Source organism: Euprymna scolopes, chromosome 7, assembly GCF_053919585.1.
Source record: "Euprymna scolopes isolate OS-2025 chromosome 7, ASM5391958v1, whole genome shotgun sequence".
Lineage (NCBI taxonomy): Eukaryota > Metazoa > Mollusca > Cephalopoda > Sepiida > Sepiolidae > Euprymna > Euprymna scolopes.
The window spans coordinates 50,827,152-50,842,112 of record NC_136488.1 but is presented as its reverse complement, the minus strand read 5'-3'; the positions used below and the strand labels follow the sequence as shown (position 1 = coordinate 50,842,112).

Sequence of the window (14,961 nt, the reverse complement as noted above, 5' to 3'; positions counted from 1 at the left end):
TAATTAATAAAAAAAACTTTAGAATTCATCCATATGATCATAAACAACTTTCAGGATTTTTAAGGGATTCATAAATGAATTTATGTCCACTGTCATTTCATTGATAACTTGAAAACTGGGTTAGTGACTTCAAAAATCCCAAGTGATTTGAAAAGCATAAAATTATCTTTTTAGAAAATACTTGGGTTTGAAATACAGGCTACAGCGACTTTGAGAGATATTTAACCATATGATTTTTCTAAGCAATATTTATACAAAAGTAGTTATTTGGTCAAATTGTAAGAAAACATTATTTTCAAGGCCCTAAAAAAGTATATAAACTAAGAAAATAGTGTTAAACAATGTATTTGAGGTTGATAGAATGATGATGACTCACAAAAAAAAAACTATTAAACAAGATTAAAAATGATTTTTTAGTGTGATTTTGGAAAAATGTGAATTTTATAACGTTTCCAGGTAAATATACAAGATTGGAAACTTTTGCAGAATTTCTCTAGCATCAAATTGACAAATACTTTTTATGCATAGAGATATTGATCCGATTTTTTTCTTTTTTCAAACTCCATTTTTTCACCAAAATAAGACTCCCCACTCCTCCAATAGCCCACTGTATTGGAGGTGCAAAATGAAAATGTTTGTAACATTTTGACCTGAACAAGCCGAGGTTCACGTTGACATAATTCTGGCAACCAGAGACCAAATCATCGCTGGTAATCAAACCAATGAAAATGATTGGTTCAAGATGGTTTACCCTCTGAGGCATTACCTCCTCCTTCGGGAGGAAAGATTATTGCTGATCACCTAAGAGATGCCCACTGAGAATGCCAACAGGTCTGTTTTGTTTTTTTTTAATATTTTGTATTTGACCAAATTATTTCCTCAGTAGAGCTGGGTTTTCTCATTTTCCAACCTGCTATATTCTGCTGCCATGAGAAGCAATTGAATCAAATAAATGGAGGTTAGAAAATAATTTTATTTCTTAAATCACATTTCATAAAAATAAAAAAATTTAAACGACAGAAATCATCTTTGTTCAAAAACAAATGGTAATAGTGCAATGGTTTCTGATGTGGCTTATGTGTTTGGTGTTCTGCATTCAACTTCTGTTGGATCAGTGCATCACTGTCACTAATATCCTCAGGAAAGACATGAATTTCTCATTCCTCCCCAGTTATGAATAGATAGAGTAGACTAGACTCTCAAGCTTAGTCCAGGAGAAGGAAAATTCCAAAACGACTGGTGAGTTCACAATGCTTGCCAAACCTCTTTTTCTAAAATACAAAAAATTTGGATATCCCAGTGTTACTGGTCAAATATGATAATATATAAAGGGGAGCACTGTCGTTGAGCTGGCCAGATGGGGGGGGGGGGGACACTGTCGCTGAGCTGGCGAGACGGGGAGACACTGTCGTTGAGCTGGCCAGACGGGGGACACTGTCGTTGAGCTGGCCAGATGGGGGACACTGTCGTTCAACCAAGATAAAGGGGACTTTTCTTTTAGCAAGAAAAATGAGTGTGAGAGAGTCTGAGGGAGTGTGAGAGAGAGTGTGGGAGAGAGAGAGAGTGTGGGAGAGAGAGAGTGTGTGTGAGAGTGTGAGAGAGAGAGAGTGTGAGACAGAGAGTGAGAGAGAGAGTGTGAGACAGAGAGAGAGAGTGTGAGACAGAGTGAGAGAGAGTGTGAGACAGTGTGAGATATTAAAAAAAAATTGTTTCCAAATAATTTTCTATTTTATTTATTTATACTTTTTTTTTGTAACCTATTAGCTGTAAAAAAACGGTGTAAAATTTTAGTCTATTTCAAATATTTCGAAATAATGAGGTACCTTCCTCAAGTGAACAACTCCACTGAATATTTTCTTTTCGTTAGATTTTTATTTTAAATTTTTACTTCTATTTGTTTGCATGTTGTCTCAATCCTCCTGTCTTATCCTTGTACGAGAAGATAAAAAAGCCTTCTGCATTTTCTTGAAAAAACAATGTTTTATGCTATTCAACATGCTGGTTGTTCAACTTGTATTGTAAATTAGTCGTCGTTGTGTTGTTAGATGTAAGTTGCGATATTGCATGAATATGTCCAAACAGGACAAAAGTGTTCCAAATATATTCCTGTTTCGTAAAAACTTTAAAGCCTCTCTCTCTCTCTCACCGTCTCTCTCTCTCTTTCTCTCACCGTCTCTCTCTCTCACTCTGTCTCTCACTCTCTCTCTCACTCTGTCTCACACTCTCTCTCTCTCTATCTCACACTCTCTCTCTCTCTATCTCACACTCTCTCTCTCTCTCTCTATCTCACACTCTCTCTCTCTCTCTATCTCACACTCTCTCTCTCTCTCTATCTCACACTCTCTCTCTCTCTGTCTCACACTCTCTCTCTGTCACACACTCTCTCTCTCTGTCACACACTCTCTCTCTCTGTCACACACTCTCTCTCTCTGTCACACACTCTCTCTCTCTGTCTCACACACTCTCTCTCTCTGTCTCTCACACTCTCTCTGTCTCTCACACTCTCTCTGTCTCTCACACTCTCTCTCTCTGTCTCACTCTCTCTCTCTCTGTCTCACACTCTCTCTCTCTCTGTCTCACACTCTCTCTCTCTGTCTCACACTCTCTCTCTCTCTCTGTCTCACACTCTCTCTCTCTCTGTCTCACACTCTCTCTCTCTCTGTCTCACACTCTCTCTCTCTCTGTCTCACACTCTCTCTCTCTCTCTCTCTGTCTCACACTCTCTCTCTCTCTCTCTCTGTCTCACACTCTCTCTCTCTCTCTCTGTCTCACACTCTCTCTCTCTCTCTCTGTCTCACACTCTCTCTCTCTCTCTCTGTCTCACACTCTCTCTCTCTCTCTCTGTCTCACACTCTCTCTCTCTCTCTCTGTCTCACACTCTCTCTCTCTCTCTCTGTCTCACACTCTCTCTCTCTCTCTGTCTCACACTCTCTGTCTCACACTCTCTCTCACTCTCTCTTTCTCTCACTCTCTCTTTCTCACACTCTCTCACTCTCTCTTTCTCACTCTCTCTGTCTCACACTCTCTCTCTCTGTCTCACACTCTCTCTCTCTCTGTCTCACACACTCTCTCTCTCTGTCTCACACACTCTCTCACTCTCTCTTTCTCTCACTCTCTCTTTCTCTCACTCTCTCTTTCTCACACTCTCTCACTCTCTCTTTCTCACACTCTCTCACTCTCTCTTTCTCACTCTCTCTGTCTCACACTCTCTCTCTGTCTCACACTCTCTCTCTCTCTCTCTCACACTCTCTCTCTCTCTCTCTGTCTCACACTCTCTCTCACTCTCTCTGTCCCACACTCTCTCACTCTCTCTGTCCCACACTCTCTCACTCTCTCTGTCCCACACTCTCTCTGTCCCACACTCTCTCTCACTCTCTCTCTCTCACACTCTCTCTCACTCTCACTCTCTCTCTCACACTCTCTCTCTCACACTCTCTCTCACACTCTGTCTCACTCTCTCTCTCACACTCTCTCTCTCTCACACTCTCTCTCTCTCTCTCTCACACTCTCTCTCTCTCTCTCTCACACTCTCTCTCTCTCTCACACTTCCTCGGACTCTCTCACACTTCCTCGGACTCTCTCACACTTCCTCGGACTCTCTCACACTCTCTCAGACTCTCTCACTGTCTCTCATGCACTTTCACTGTCTCTCACTCTCACTCTCTCACGCACTCTCTCTGTCTCTCACTCTCTCTCACTCTTTCCTCTCTCTCTCTCTCCTCACTCACTCTCTCTGTCCTCTCTCTTTCTCCTCACTCACTCTCTCTGTCCTCTCTCTTTCTCCTCACTCACTCTCTCTGTCCTCTCTCTTTCTCCTCACTCACTCTCTCTGTCCTCTCTCTTTCTCCTCACTCACTCTCTCTGTCCTCTCTCTCTCTCCTCACTCACTCTCTGTGTCCTCTCTCTCTCCTCACTCACTCTCACTCACTCTCTGTGTCCTCTCTCTCTCTCTCCTCACTCACTCTCACTCACTCTCTGTGTCCTCTCTCTCTCTCCTCACTCACTCTCACTCACTCTGTGTCCTCTCTCTCTCCTCACTCACTCTCTGTGTCCTCTCTCTCTCTCCTCACTCACTCTCTGTGTCCTCTCTCTCTCTCTCTCTCTCCTCACTCACTCTCTGTGTCCTCTCTCTCTCTCTCTCCTCACTCACTCTCTGTGTCCTCTCTCTCTCTCTCTCTCTCTCCTCACTCACTCTCTGTGTCCTCTCTCTCTCTCCTCACTCACTCTCTGTGTCCTCTCTCTCTCTCCTCACTCACTCTCTGTGTCCTCTCTCTCTCTCTCTCTCCCTCTCTTTCTTCGTCTTTCTCACACCTCATCTATAGCTAAAAATAAAAAAAATATTAGTTTCTTTATCTTTTCTACAAACCCAAAAAGATTCATGTCGCAACATTTTCATAAAAGAATTTTTTTAATTTCAATATTGAATAAAAAATACTTTTTAGGAAAACAAAGGAATAAAATATTTTTTTGTTTAAATGATTGTCTTAACATCCGTTACTTTTAGAATACCAAAATCCTTTATTTGCAAACCTTTTTTTTTTCTTTTTTGCTAATCTTAAATATTGAATAATATTAAAGAACATTTGGTGTTTTGTAATATTTAGAAATTTCTAAACATTTTTGTACTTTAATCTGAAATAAAATTTAGATTAAAATTTTCTTTTTATAAAATTGAAATAAAATTGTATTTTTGTTCATTTATTTTGTTCTTTATCAACACATTTCATTCACTATTTATAGTTTTCATTCATCTATATGGACATTTCTACCCCATCTTCCAACAGTCATACTTAATAATAAAAATCTTTTGCTGAGTGTACATTTTCATTCTTATGTTACCAAATTTGCAATCAGAAAGTCATTTATTTTATTTTGGTTCATAATGCCAATTCATTGTTGTTCTTATTTGTTTTATCTGCTTTTTGTCATCTGCTTTTTGGGTTATGTCCATTCATCGATCCACTGCCCTGCCTACCAGTCTGTGTTTCTTGTTGGATCCAGATAATAAAAAAAACATTCAAGAACATGTTTGTTTGTTTTTTTTAGGGGGGGGGTATATTATTTTATTTTTTACAAATCACCGAATGGATCTGTTTTTTCCCTTTTCCATCTTCTGAAAAGAAACATCATTTCAAACTTTCCTTCAATCTCAACTACATAAATTCACACGTACATTGAAACGTGACCTCATTCTGACCTCATCGCATATCTAAAACTGATAACTTGTTTTATAAAATGTCAAAATAATTAAATAACTTTTCTTTTTTTTTGTTTTTTATTTCCATGTGCTGATGCATAATAATTGGATATAAATCTATAAAAATGTGTGAAACATTTGTAATTACGTGTTCTATCAAAATTAGTAAAAAAATTCCGAAAAATTCTAGATTGTCTAAAACTTTTTTACAAAAAAAAAAACACTGCAATTATTGATCCGCCATTTTCTTATTTGAAACGGCAAAAGTAAAGTGAAAACAAGGGAGATAAGTGAGCTTGTCATAGACTAAATCGTTAAAACTGTACTAATTGATAAATTTTATTTTTTCTTGTAATTTTGCTACTTGATCATTTTTTATAATATTTGTAATTTTTACTAATTTCGACATGACAAATAATTACATAATATTGTTTTAAAATGCATTTCTTTGGTATTCAATTATAATGCACAAGTACCGTCTTTCCCTTTTATGAAGAAAGTTTGAAAATTGTCATTCAAATTATCGTTTTATTGGTATCTTCAGAACCTTATCACATTCCATATTAACTTTTTATGGTCTTCCATATTTTATCTTTATCCTCTACACATCTTTTATGCACTCACATTTTATTACTCTCTTGCTTTGTCTGTGAGGCCACAAATTCGTCGACCGCAAACTCATGCAGGGGGGTAACTCTTTCCCTATCCCTCGTAGGTGATGGGTGGTGATCTGTGATGCCTTAGGATGAGATCCACATGGTTGAGCTGTTTGTGATCAGGTTGCATAAATGGTCACATGACTTGCAACACTTCACTTTGGCTAGACAGGAAGTCAGAGAGATTTGATGCAATCAATTAGTTGGTCACGTTATGCCCTAGTATCTGTAAGTTCATCCGTAATCATATTATTAACTGTGATCATTCTAAAAATCAAGCCTTTTTCTCCTTTTTATTTTCCTCCCATATAGATACTAGAAGAATAGATACTAAGGTTCAGTCATATGAAGAATATTACAAATGTCAAAAAATGTTTTCTAAGATGGTTGATATGCGGTAAAAAAAAATTTTTTTTTTTTTAAATTTGAAAAAAAAAAAATTGAGTAATGTTCCTATTCTCACTTAAATTTCCTACTCAGAATAATGTTTTCTAGAATTATTTTCTAAGAATATAAAATAATTAGCATATCTACAGGATTCCATTTGACAACTTTATTCGATATTAAATAAGCTATAGATGATTGATATGCCTTAAACCAAAACAAACCATTTGTACCGTCAACATTTTTCATCAGGTGCCATTGCCTTCCATATCACTTTGCATCTTTACATTCTTTTCTTCACTTCCTCTTCATCAGACTATAAACTCATTTTCAAATTAAATCATTAAACAAAACTCATTTTTAAACAAAATTACCTTTTTATCATTTTTTTATTTTTCAATCTGACTTTCTCATGTGATCAGGAATATATTTGCTACCAAACTGCAAACATGATTTCTAGTGTTTGTAATTATTTCTTGCAAAAATCTATTTTTATTTTTATTAGAAAATTTGTGAATTCTTTGAAGTTAATTTTATAAAATCCTGAAAGGATGTCTTTCAGAATGAGGAAAAAAAAAAAAAGATTCTCTTGTAACACATTTAATGTGAATATTACCAGCAACATTACAAGTGTGATTCTCTTTATTTTTCATGAGTCTATATTATTTAATATCGAATAAATCTGTCATCCCAAGTCTCCATTTAAACATATTTTTAGAGATGATAAAAATACTAAAACCAATTGTAGATTTATGAAGCTTACTTGCATTTAACTGCAAAATTATAACTAGCAGGGCACCATGGAAATTGTTAGTTGACAGGTACAATGTAATTTGATTTTGGAACAATTCATTTTTAAAGGGTTAAGTTGGACTGTTTTACCTTAGTGACATTAAATTAATTACCATCTGTTAATTGAATGATTTTTTTTTTATGCGTGTGAAAAGTGATACCGTATATATGAAAATAGTGTAGCATATTAATGTGGAAGTTATTCCATTTTAAAATATAAATGTCATTATTGGGTAAATTTACTGCCCAGCACAAGGATTGAATGTAACTTCAATTATTAGAATGATTTTGGTTTTTATTAATCTTTATTTTGCTCGTTACATCTGATGAAAATGTTTTTTTTGCGCATTAGAGCTGATTAACAGTTCAAGGTATATCGATGAGTCACTTTTCAGTTTTCAATTGAAGCCACACAACAATCCACTTAAAGATAAGTTTAAGAAATTTCTAGTTTGATCAATTTTCTATTTTCTCTATAAATTTTGATATTTTTTCTTAAAATAAAATTTCTGGAGCGAAAAAGAAAACTTCATCACATAAGTTAACCATATTTTCTATTTTTCCTTTTCCAAAATTTGAGCAGTGCCATCTCCATCCGCTGACCCCAACCCCTTATTTTATTTTTTTTGCCATGGTTTGTGAAATGTTCACAGTTGCTGCTTTATATTTGTGTTTATACAGCTTGTTCAATTCCCTACATGAAGCAGCAGTGGTCATGGTCGTGGTGTCCAGCTCACTGCAAACTATCTAGAATTTACTACCGTGCTAAGTGGGAACGCACGACCTGTGTCGTGTTGTTCAGTGACTACTATTCCCTCCAGTCATGGTAAAAACAAACAAATAATGAAAAAAAATATTAACAAAACTCTTTCTGTTGTCCAGTTGAGCTCGTGGTTATCGTTCGTAGTGTGTTTTTTCTTTACTCCAGTTGATAAAGGCACTTTTCGGGGTCATTTTCCAATGTATTACTGTTTATTATTTACAGTGAAATGGGTTAGGCATGTACTTTCAAATAAGTTATTTTTACTTCAAGGTCAGTTGTCTGTATGTCCAGCTAAAACTGACAAAATATACAACAAACTTCTACAAAATGGTAGTTTAACTGAGAAAATATCTAAAATTTAAACACTATTTAACATATTCTATTTAGTTTTTATAACCCCTGGCAGTAGTGGGTAGCCCTGTTAGTGTTTTAATAAGAAAGAAAACAAAACATTGTTATTAGTCATAGCAAATTGCTTGATACACACAAAACTGAGTAAAAACTGATTCTATATTCGTAAAATTCCACTATTGACTATTGTAAGTTTGGAGAAGATTGTAAGGGAGATAAGTATGAAATATTTAACAAATTTTTTTTCTGAAATTTCATGACTCCATATTGGATTTTTTAAAAAATATGACCCATTTTTATTGTATCATATATATTCAAGTTAATTTGCTATAAATTATTTAATGTGTGTGTATTTTTAATTTTAATACTATACCCAGGTGTAAAATGTATGGCTAATCCCTAAAATGTATAAACATTTTCACTTGTTACTTCACTTAAAAATTCACAAAATTCAGAAAATTAAGCAATTTTAATGAAATTTTCAATATTGATGAACAATCATGAACTATAATGAACCCATTATTTTTTTAATCTTAATGAAAATGTATTTTCTGTAAACAAAAACACCTTTCCTAAAGTTAGTTTTAAATACTAAGAAAAACACATGAATTTATGCGCTTTTTTATGAAAATAAAGCATCGTAGATGATCATTTTCAAAAAAATTTCTTTAATATTTTAGGAACATTATGAAAAAAGCCCTAAAGTCAGTATTGATGAAATGGATATTACTCAAAGAAAAGATAATTTCTCGAACTAATAATATTATTGAATTAAATATAATCACAAAAAATATTTCATGTGATTTTAATGATAACAATTCTTTCTAAAATTTTTAATGTAATATATTTTCCTTGTATGCATGATGGTGAAAACATCGGCATAAGAATTTGTTTTTTACAATCTTGAAAATAAAAGTGAAAAAAAAAAAAAATGGGATCCAGGATCACTAAGACAAAAAAATAATTTTTTTAAAAATGATATTATTTTTAATAACTGTCAAACTATGGATGGGCAACAGTGAAAGAAAAAAAAAATCTGCATCCCACCTGTAGTATTCTATTTAATTATTAATTGTTTTAGCTTATTTTTTCACAGAATAAATTGTCGGTGTAATCAGTGATTTTAATTGGCTTGTTTCACACTTGGAATGAACTTTTGCTTTTGTTTTAAAAAGAATTTAATTTATTGTTATGATAGGTTTTGTAAAAAAAATAACAACATTCTAAATAAGCACTTCTTTTTATTACAACAAAATAGGATTACCTAAATTAAATATTTTTATAATCTTCAAAAATACAGAAATTAAGTTATAATAATGTTTCCATTCCTCTATAAATTTTCAAATAAAATTCATTTTCTGATGTTTTGAGTTTCTTTAGAACTTATGTTCGGCCCCTTTGCTTATTTTCATTATGCAAAGCTAGATCTATTACGAAACTCTCATTTTGGGGGGTGCTAACCAAGCAATCTTTTTGTAATAACTGGTGTTTTTTGTTTCGTTTTTTTTTTTTTTTTTTTTTTTTTTTTTTTTAATTTAATATCTTTAGACTTTACTCATTATTTTTGAAATTTTCCCAGAAAACTAATTTATCTTCCAAATGATTTTTACAATGAATTTATTTAACTTTCAAATTTAGCTGAATTTTCGCACTTTTGAAGCCACCAGGAAAACATTTTTCATTATAACTTTTTTAACACAATAAAAAAAATAATTGGAAACTTACAAAAAAATTATAAGCCAGCTTTTATAAAACTATGAGCACTATCAGTTTCCACTATTAAATAGCACGTACCTATAATACTAGAACATTTATTTAAGAAACATAAGTTGTTTGGTAAAACCATTTCACTGGAAATAATACGAAACTATTACATTATAAATTCCCCGTTTTTGGTTTTATTATTTTTCATTTGCTGCTGCTATTGTTGCTGCTACGTTGCTCTGCTTCAGGATATTTTTCGTTTTTATCAATCGCTATACAACACTGAATGGCTGTACATTTTCTTTTTAATTCTCCTTCTCTTACCTTTACACTTGATTATAAAAATAATTTTTAAAAAATAAAAATAAGAACAACAAGGTAGAAGAGAGAAAAAAAACAAAGAGAAACAAAGTAAAATGTTGGCTTTTAATTATTTTTTATAACCATATTTGAGATTTAATTTTTCTCAGGTTTTCCTCTGCTTTTTCAGTCCTTTTTTTTTTTTTTTTTTTTTTACATTTGAAGTTAATGAAGTGTAACCAAATGTTCTTTTATGATTTTATTTATTTGTCTTTATTTTTATTAGTTTTTTTTTTTTTTTCATGAATTTTCTTTTCTTTTTTTCCGCTATTTTTCTTTTGACTCTTGCGAAATTTGTTTGCTTTTTCCTTTTTGTTTCATTTTCATCTGCGTCAACCACTAGTTATCTTCTTATTTTTGCAGGTTATCTCCCCTTGAGGTTTATCGTCCGGGGAAGGAAATGAGATTGATCTGCTTTTTAAGCATTTTCTTCTGGCCACTGACTTTCTCATATGATACTGTTATGCAGTCATTTTCTCATTGTTGTAGACTCTATGCAATCGTCTGTATTAATAATGGAAGAAAGATGCTTCCTTTAGTCATTATGGTATTATATAATATGATCGTTTGTTCCACATTCATAAATGGTTAGGTTAGTAATGTAATTCCATCTGCTTTTGATTGTCCGTTCTTGTTTTCAGGCAGTGGAGTGTCCTCCGCTGAACTAAGGAAAAATGGCATAACAGTCCCACACTTTCATTTATTGAGAAAGTAATCTCAAAGAAAATTCACCTCATTTTCCACTCCGGTAAAGTAAAATTTCAGGGGAGATAACTTGTCAGATAAAGGGGATAATCAGCTGTTGCCATTGCTGTCTTCATAATTGTTAATCTCTGCTAAATTAGCTCGAGTTTGAGATTAACTCTATTATAAAATGCTCATATTTATAGCAACTTGTAATAAGCCTATCTGCGCAAGGGTGACGAGAATAGGCAGCAACAAACAAAAACAGGAAAAGGACAGTCATTTCTGTTTTAACTTTTTTGCTCTGTTTTTTAGTGATTTCTTTTTGTCGTTCCCACCCTGCGTCTCATTCTGATTTGGTTTAGATTAAAGTATTTGGTTTTTTTTTTTTTTTTTAAACAAATTTTGTTTTGTTCTTTGGCATATTTATTTCTCCTCTTTACAGAACTTGATAAGGCAACCTTGAGATTGATACTGAAATGCCCGACAGAACATGGTAAAAATTGCTCTACAAAACTCTTAATGTTTTGGAATTTGGGGGATGAGGATTGATAATTTGGATTATTCTGATTATTATTCTCATCTTTGTTATATTCACAACGCTTCAGCCAATATAACCGTCAACCTTCAAGTGCATCTTTTCAAACTTCAGAAAATTCTACTCGAACTCTGGAACCTATAAGAAATTTTAAATTGAGCCCTTTAATTTGACCTAAAGGGAAAATTAGTCTCATCCTATTAGTCATGACTGGGTAGAAATGTTAATTTATGTTATTAGTAATTATCACTAATAATAAGAATTAAACCATCAATCTCCAGATTGTCATTTAGGATTGATTGTTAAACAATACTCTTTGCCATTAGTCCACATGTCCAGTCACCATCATGGCTGATGGAAATAGAACAATCTACCCCTATGAATTAAATAAAAAGTTCAGTTCGAAATTTTGTACAGGTTCCCAGGTTTGAAAAGATTCACCTGATGATCAAATATTATATCGACCGAAACATTGTTATTGTAACATCCAGGCTGAGAATAGATATTCAGATAGTCCAAGAAATTCAAAAACTTTTTATCATCCTAATCCTTTAAATGAAAATCCTGATATCAGATGAAGACTCTTGAATGTTGTATTTCTTTGCTTCTGTCTTCTTTTGTTGTTAAGGTAACCGTGGCATGGTTCACCTAAAAGAGAAAGAGAAGAAAACCTTTCTAATTTTCGTAGTTTTTTTCCTTTTGTTTTTTGTCCGTTCTGTTGTTGTTGTTGTTTTTTCTTTTGTTTTGTTTTTTGTTTTGTTTTTTTACTTTCTTTTTAACTTTATTTTTTCTTCCCCCTCAAAGATCATGTGGGTGGTGGAAAATCATAATGTGTATTTTCTTTGCTTGTCTGCCCCCTGTTTTCTTAAAGGTTTATTTACATTACCCCCAGAAGAAAAACAAAAGCGGTTGAGAAAACACTCACTTACTAATTGTAAGTATGGTAGCAACAGAGCAGGTGATGTGTATATATTTTGGGGGCAAATTCAATATGGAGAACTTTATTCAAATAATTTTAAAAAAAAAAATGTTTTAAGGTTTTATCTTTGTTAATTCCTATCCCAGTTATCAAAATTATTTAGAGTGAAATGGATTTCAACATTGCTCACAAGCAATTTATTTTTACTTAAAAGCATGTTTTTAGTAAAACGTTTTGAAAAAAGTTCAATGATTTCGTTTATAGGAACTTGACTGGTTGAAACGACGATTAAAAACTGGTCATATCTAAAATTTAAAAAAAATAAAATAAAAAAAAAATCCAATAAGGAATCATGAAATTTTGGAGAATATTGTAAGGGAGATAAACATGAAATCATAATTTCAACAAAAGGGTCAACATATCTCCATCGACACCTTTTATTTAAAAAAAATAAATTAAGGATCTGGATGGATGTTGGATTATCTCTTTTTGTTAGAATTGATTTCATAATTATCTCCCTTGTAATCTAAAAAATTTCACATTTCCATATATGATTTTTCAAATGTGACGAGGTTTTGATCATTGTTTCACGTAAGCTAGTCAACTTACTATAGTAATTTTTTTTTTTTTTCTTTGAAGAAAGTGATTTTAAGTAAATTGTTTGCCGGAGTTCATTTCACTTAATAATTTAGTTGACTGAAATAAGATTTAACTTCTCTTTTTTTTTTTCCTTTTCATTTTGTTTAGTGGTTTATTGACGTTTCTTTCTTTCTTTACTTGTTTTGCCTTTTAAAGTTGGCCTGTGGAGACGCACGCGCCATTATTTCAAACAATGGTTCCCTGAACACGTCGGGTGTAGGTTTCTTTTTATATCTCTCGCTACCCTCTATCCCACTAATATCTTAATAAGCCCAGTTTGGAAAACAAAACAAAAAGAAACTTTTTGCAACTACATCAATTTTTTTTTTTTTGTATGGTTTGGATTTTTGTTTATTTTTATTTTATTTTTTGTTGATTAAAAAAAGATGTATTTATTTATTTCAACGATTGTTTATTACTTTTCAATTTTGTTAATTATTAATGCAACTAATTTTGAGCATCTAGTTTGTTGGTGCTTACCTGAAAGAAATTCTTACAGAATAGTGAAGAATGATATTTGCAAGTCATTTCTTTACAATTTACGCATGTCTCATTTTGGTAAAAGATGAGATAAAAAAAATTTTTAAAAACTACCAAAGCCATAAGATTCTTCACACATGAAACTTTCTACCTCACCAACCCCACCCAAAATCTCTCTTACTCTCTTTCTCTTTCCATCTTTATCTTTCTTTCTATTTCTCTCTTTTTTTTATTATTAAGTGTTGCTTTCTATTAAATACAATTCCATGTTTCTGCTTCAATTTTTGCTTTTATTGTGAAAGGAAATTGCTCTTTGGCAATGCATTTTTTTTTTTTTTTTCTATTGCTTCTGCGGAATGCACTCGATCAATTTCTGGTATTGACCATCAAAAGATACGGGGTCCCCCACATTAAACTGGCTTTGTGTCACACACCTGCCTGAGGTGATTTCAAAATACCGACTTCTGGTATTTGCTAAATTGGATTGTTCTTCTAATTGGGGTTTTTCATTTTTCTTCTAATTGGGTTTTTCATTTTTCTTCTAATTGGGGTTTTCATTTTGTTTTTTATTGTTTGCTTTTTTTTTTCTTTTTTTTTTTTTTTTTTCATAGTTCTGTTTTTATGGTAAAAACAGAAAATGAAGTCAAACGATTTTCTTAACCTTTTTTGTTCATTCAATTTTTTTTTCTTTTTTGTTTAGTAATCACATTTATTAAACATCGATGTTTTTACCATTTTCATGACCTTCCACTGGCATGTCATACCAGCTGTTGGTTGTCATTGCATGGAATGAGCCTTGCTTCTTTTGAATATTTTCATGCAGCCATCTTTTAATGAAAATGACGGCATGATGAATTTGTTTATTAATCACACAATTATTGTTTAATCAACATGAATATTTTATGGCATCGTTTTGCTTGTACATTTCTTTCCAAATTCAAACCGAGATAGATCACTTTTACAGTGAAATAAATAAAAAAAAAAAGAATAAAACTCGTAAACTTGTTGTTTCTGAACAAAATCGTACAGTTTTTTATAGTCGATTTTAAAACTTTTGTATTAAAAGATATTTTTTTTTATATTCTCAACTTTCTTTTTTCATTTTTTTTTTTTTAACTGTTTGGCTGAGTTTATTTTATTGCTTGTTGCAAACATAACAGAAAACAAAACTAAACCCCCAAATGGCCGTTTTTGTGAGAATGACTGCAAACATGAAATGAATCGATTTATTAATGCATCAACTATTTTATAGCTTCATTCAGAATTTTATAAGTCCGGAAAAATTTGAAATAAAAGCAAATATGGAATTGAGAAAATAGAAGAATGTCACTTTTTTAATGTAAAGAAAATTTTCTCAAGTTATAAAGAATAAAAGAATACCCATTTCAAGATGAGTGAAATTGATCCCTTTACTCTGAATAGAACAGTTTTGCAACAGTTTTATCTTCCCATACAAAAGTTAAAATCAATGTGACCCCCCTCGATGTACATATC

General features: G+C 32.5%; 1 protein-coding gene across 3 annotated transcripts in view; it reads left to right on the top strand.

The window, feature by feature from the left end:
* LOC145279739 (uncharacterized) overlaps window positions 1-14,961 on the top strand; it is a 454,893-nt gene that overhangs the window by 428,115 nt on the left and 11,817 nt on the right. For 2 of the 3 annotated variants that reach the window (XM_080131038.1, XM_080131039.1), the window contains one exon: window positions 12,301-12,363. In XM_080131038.1, the coding sequence (XP_079987164.1) occupies window positions 12,301-12,363 (63 nt within the window). Of the gene's footprint in view, window positions 1-11,336; window positions 11,388-12,300; window positions 12,364-14,961 lie in introns of all 3 variants that reach the window. The other variant, XM_080131037.1, reaches the window with a different exon arrangement.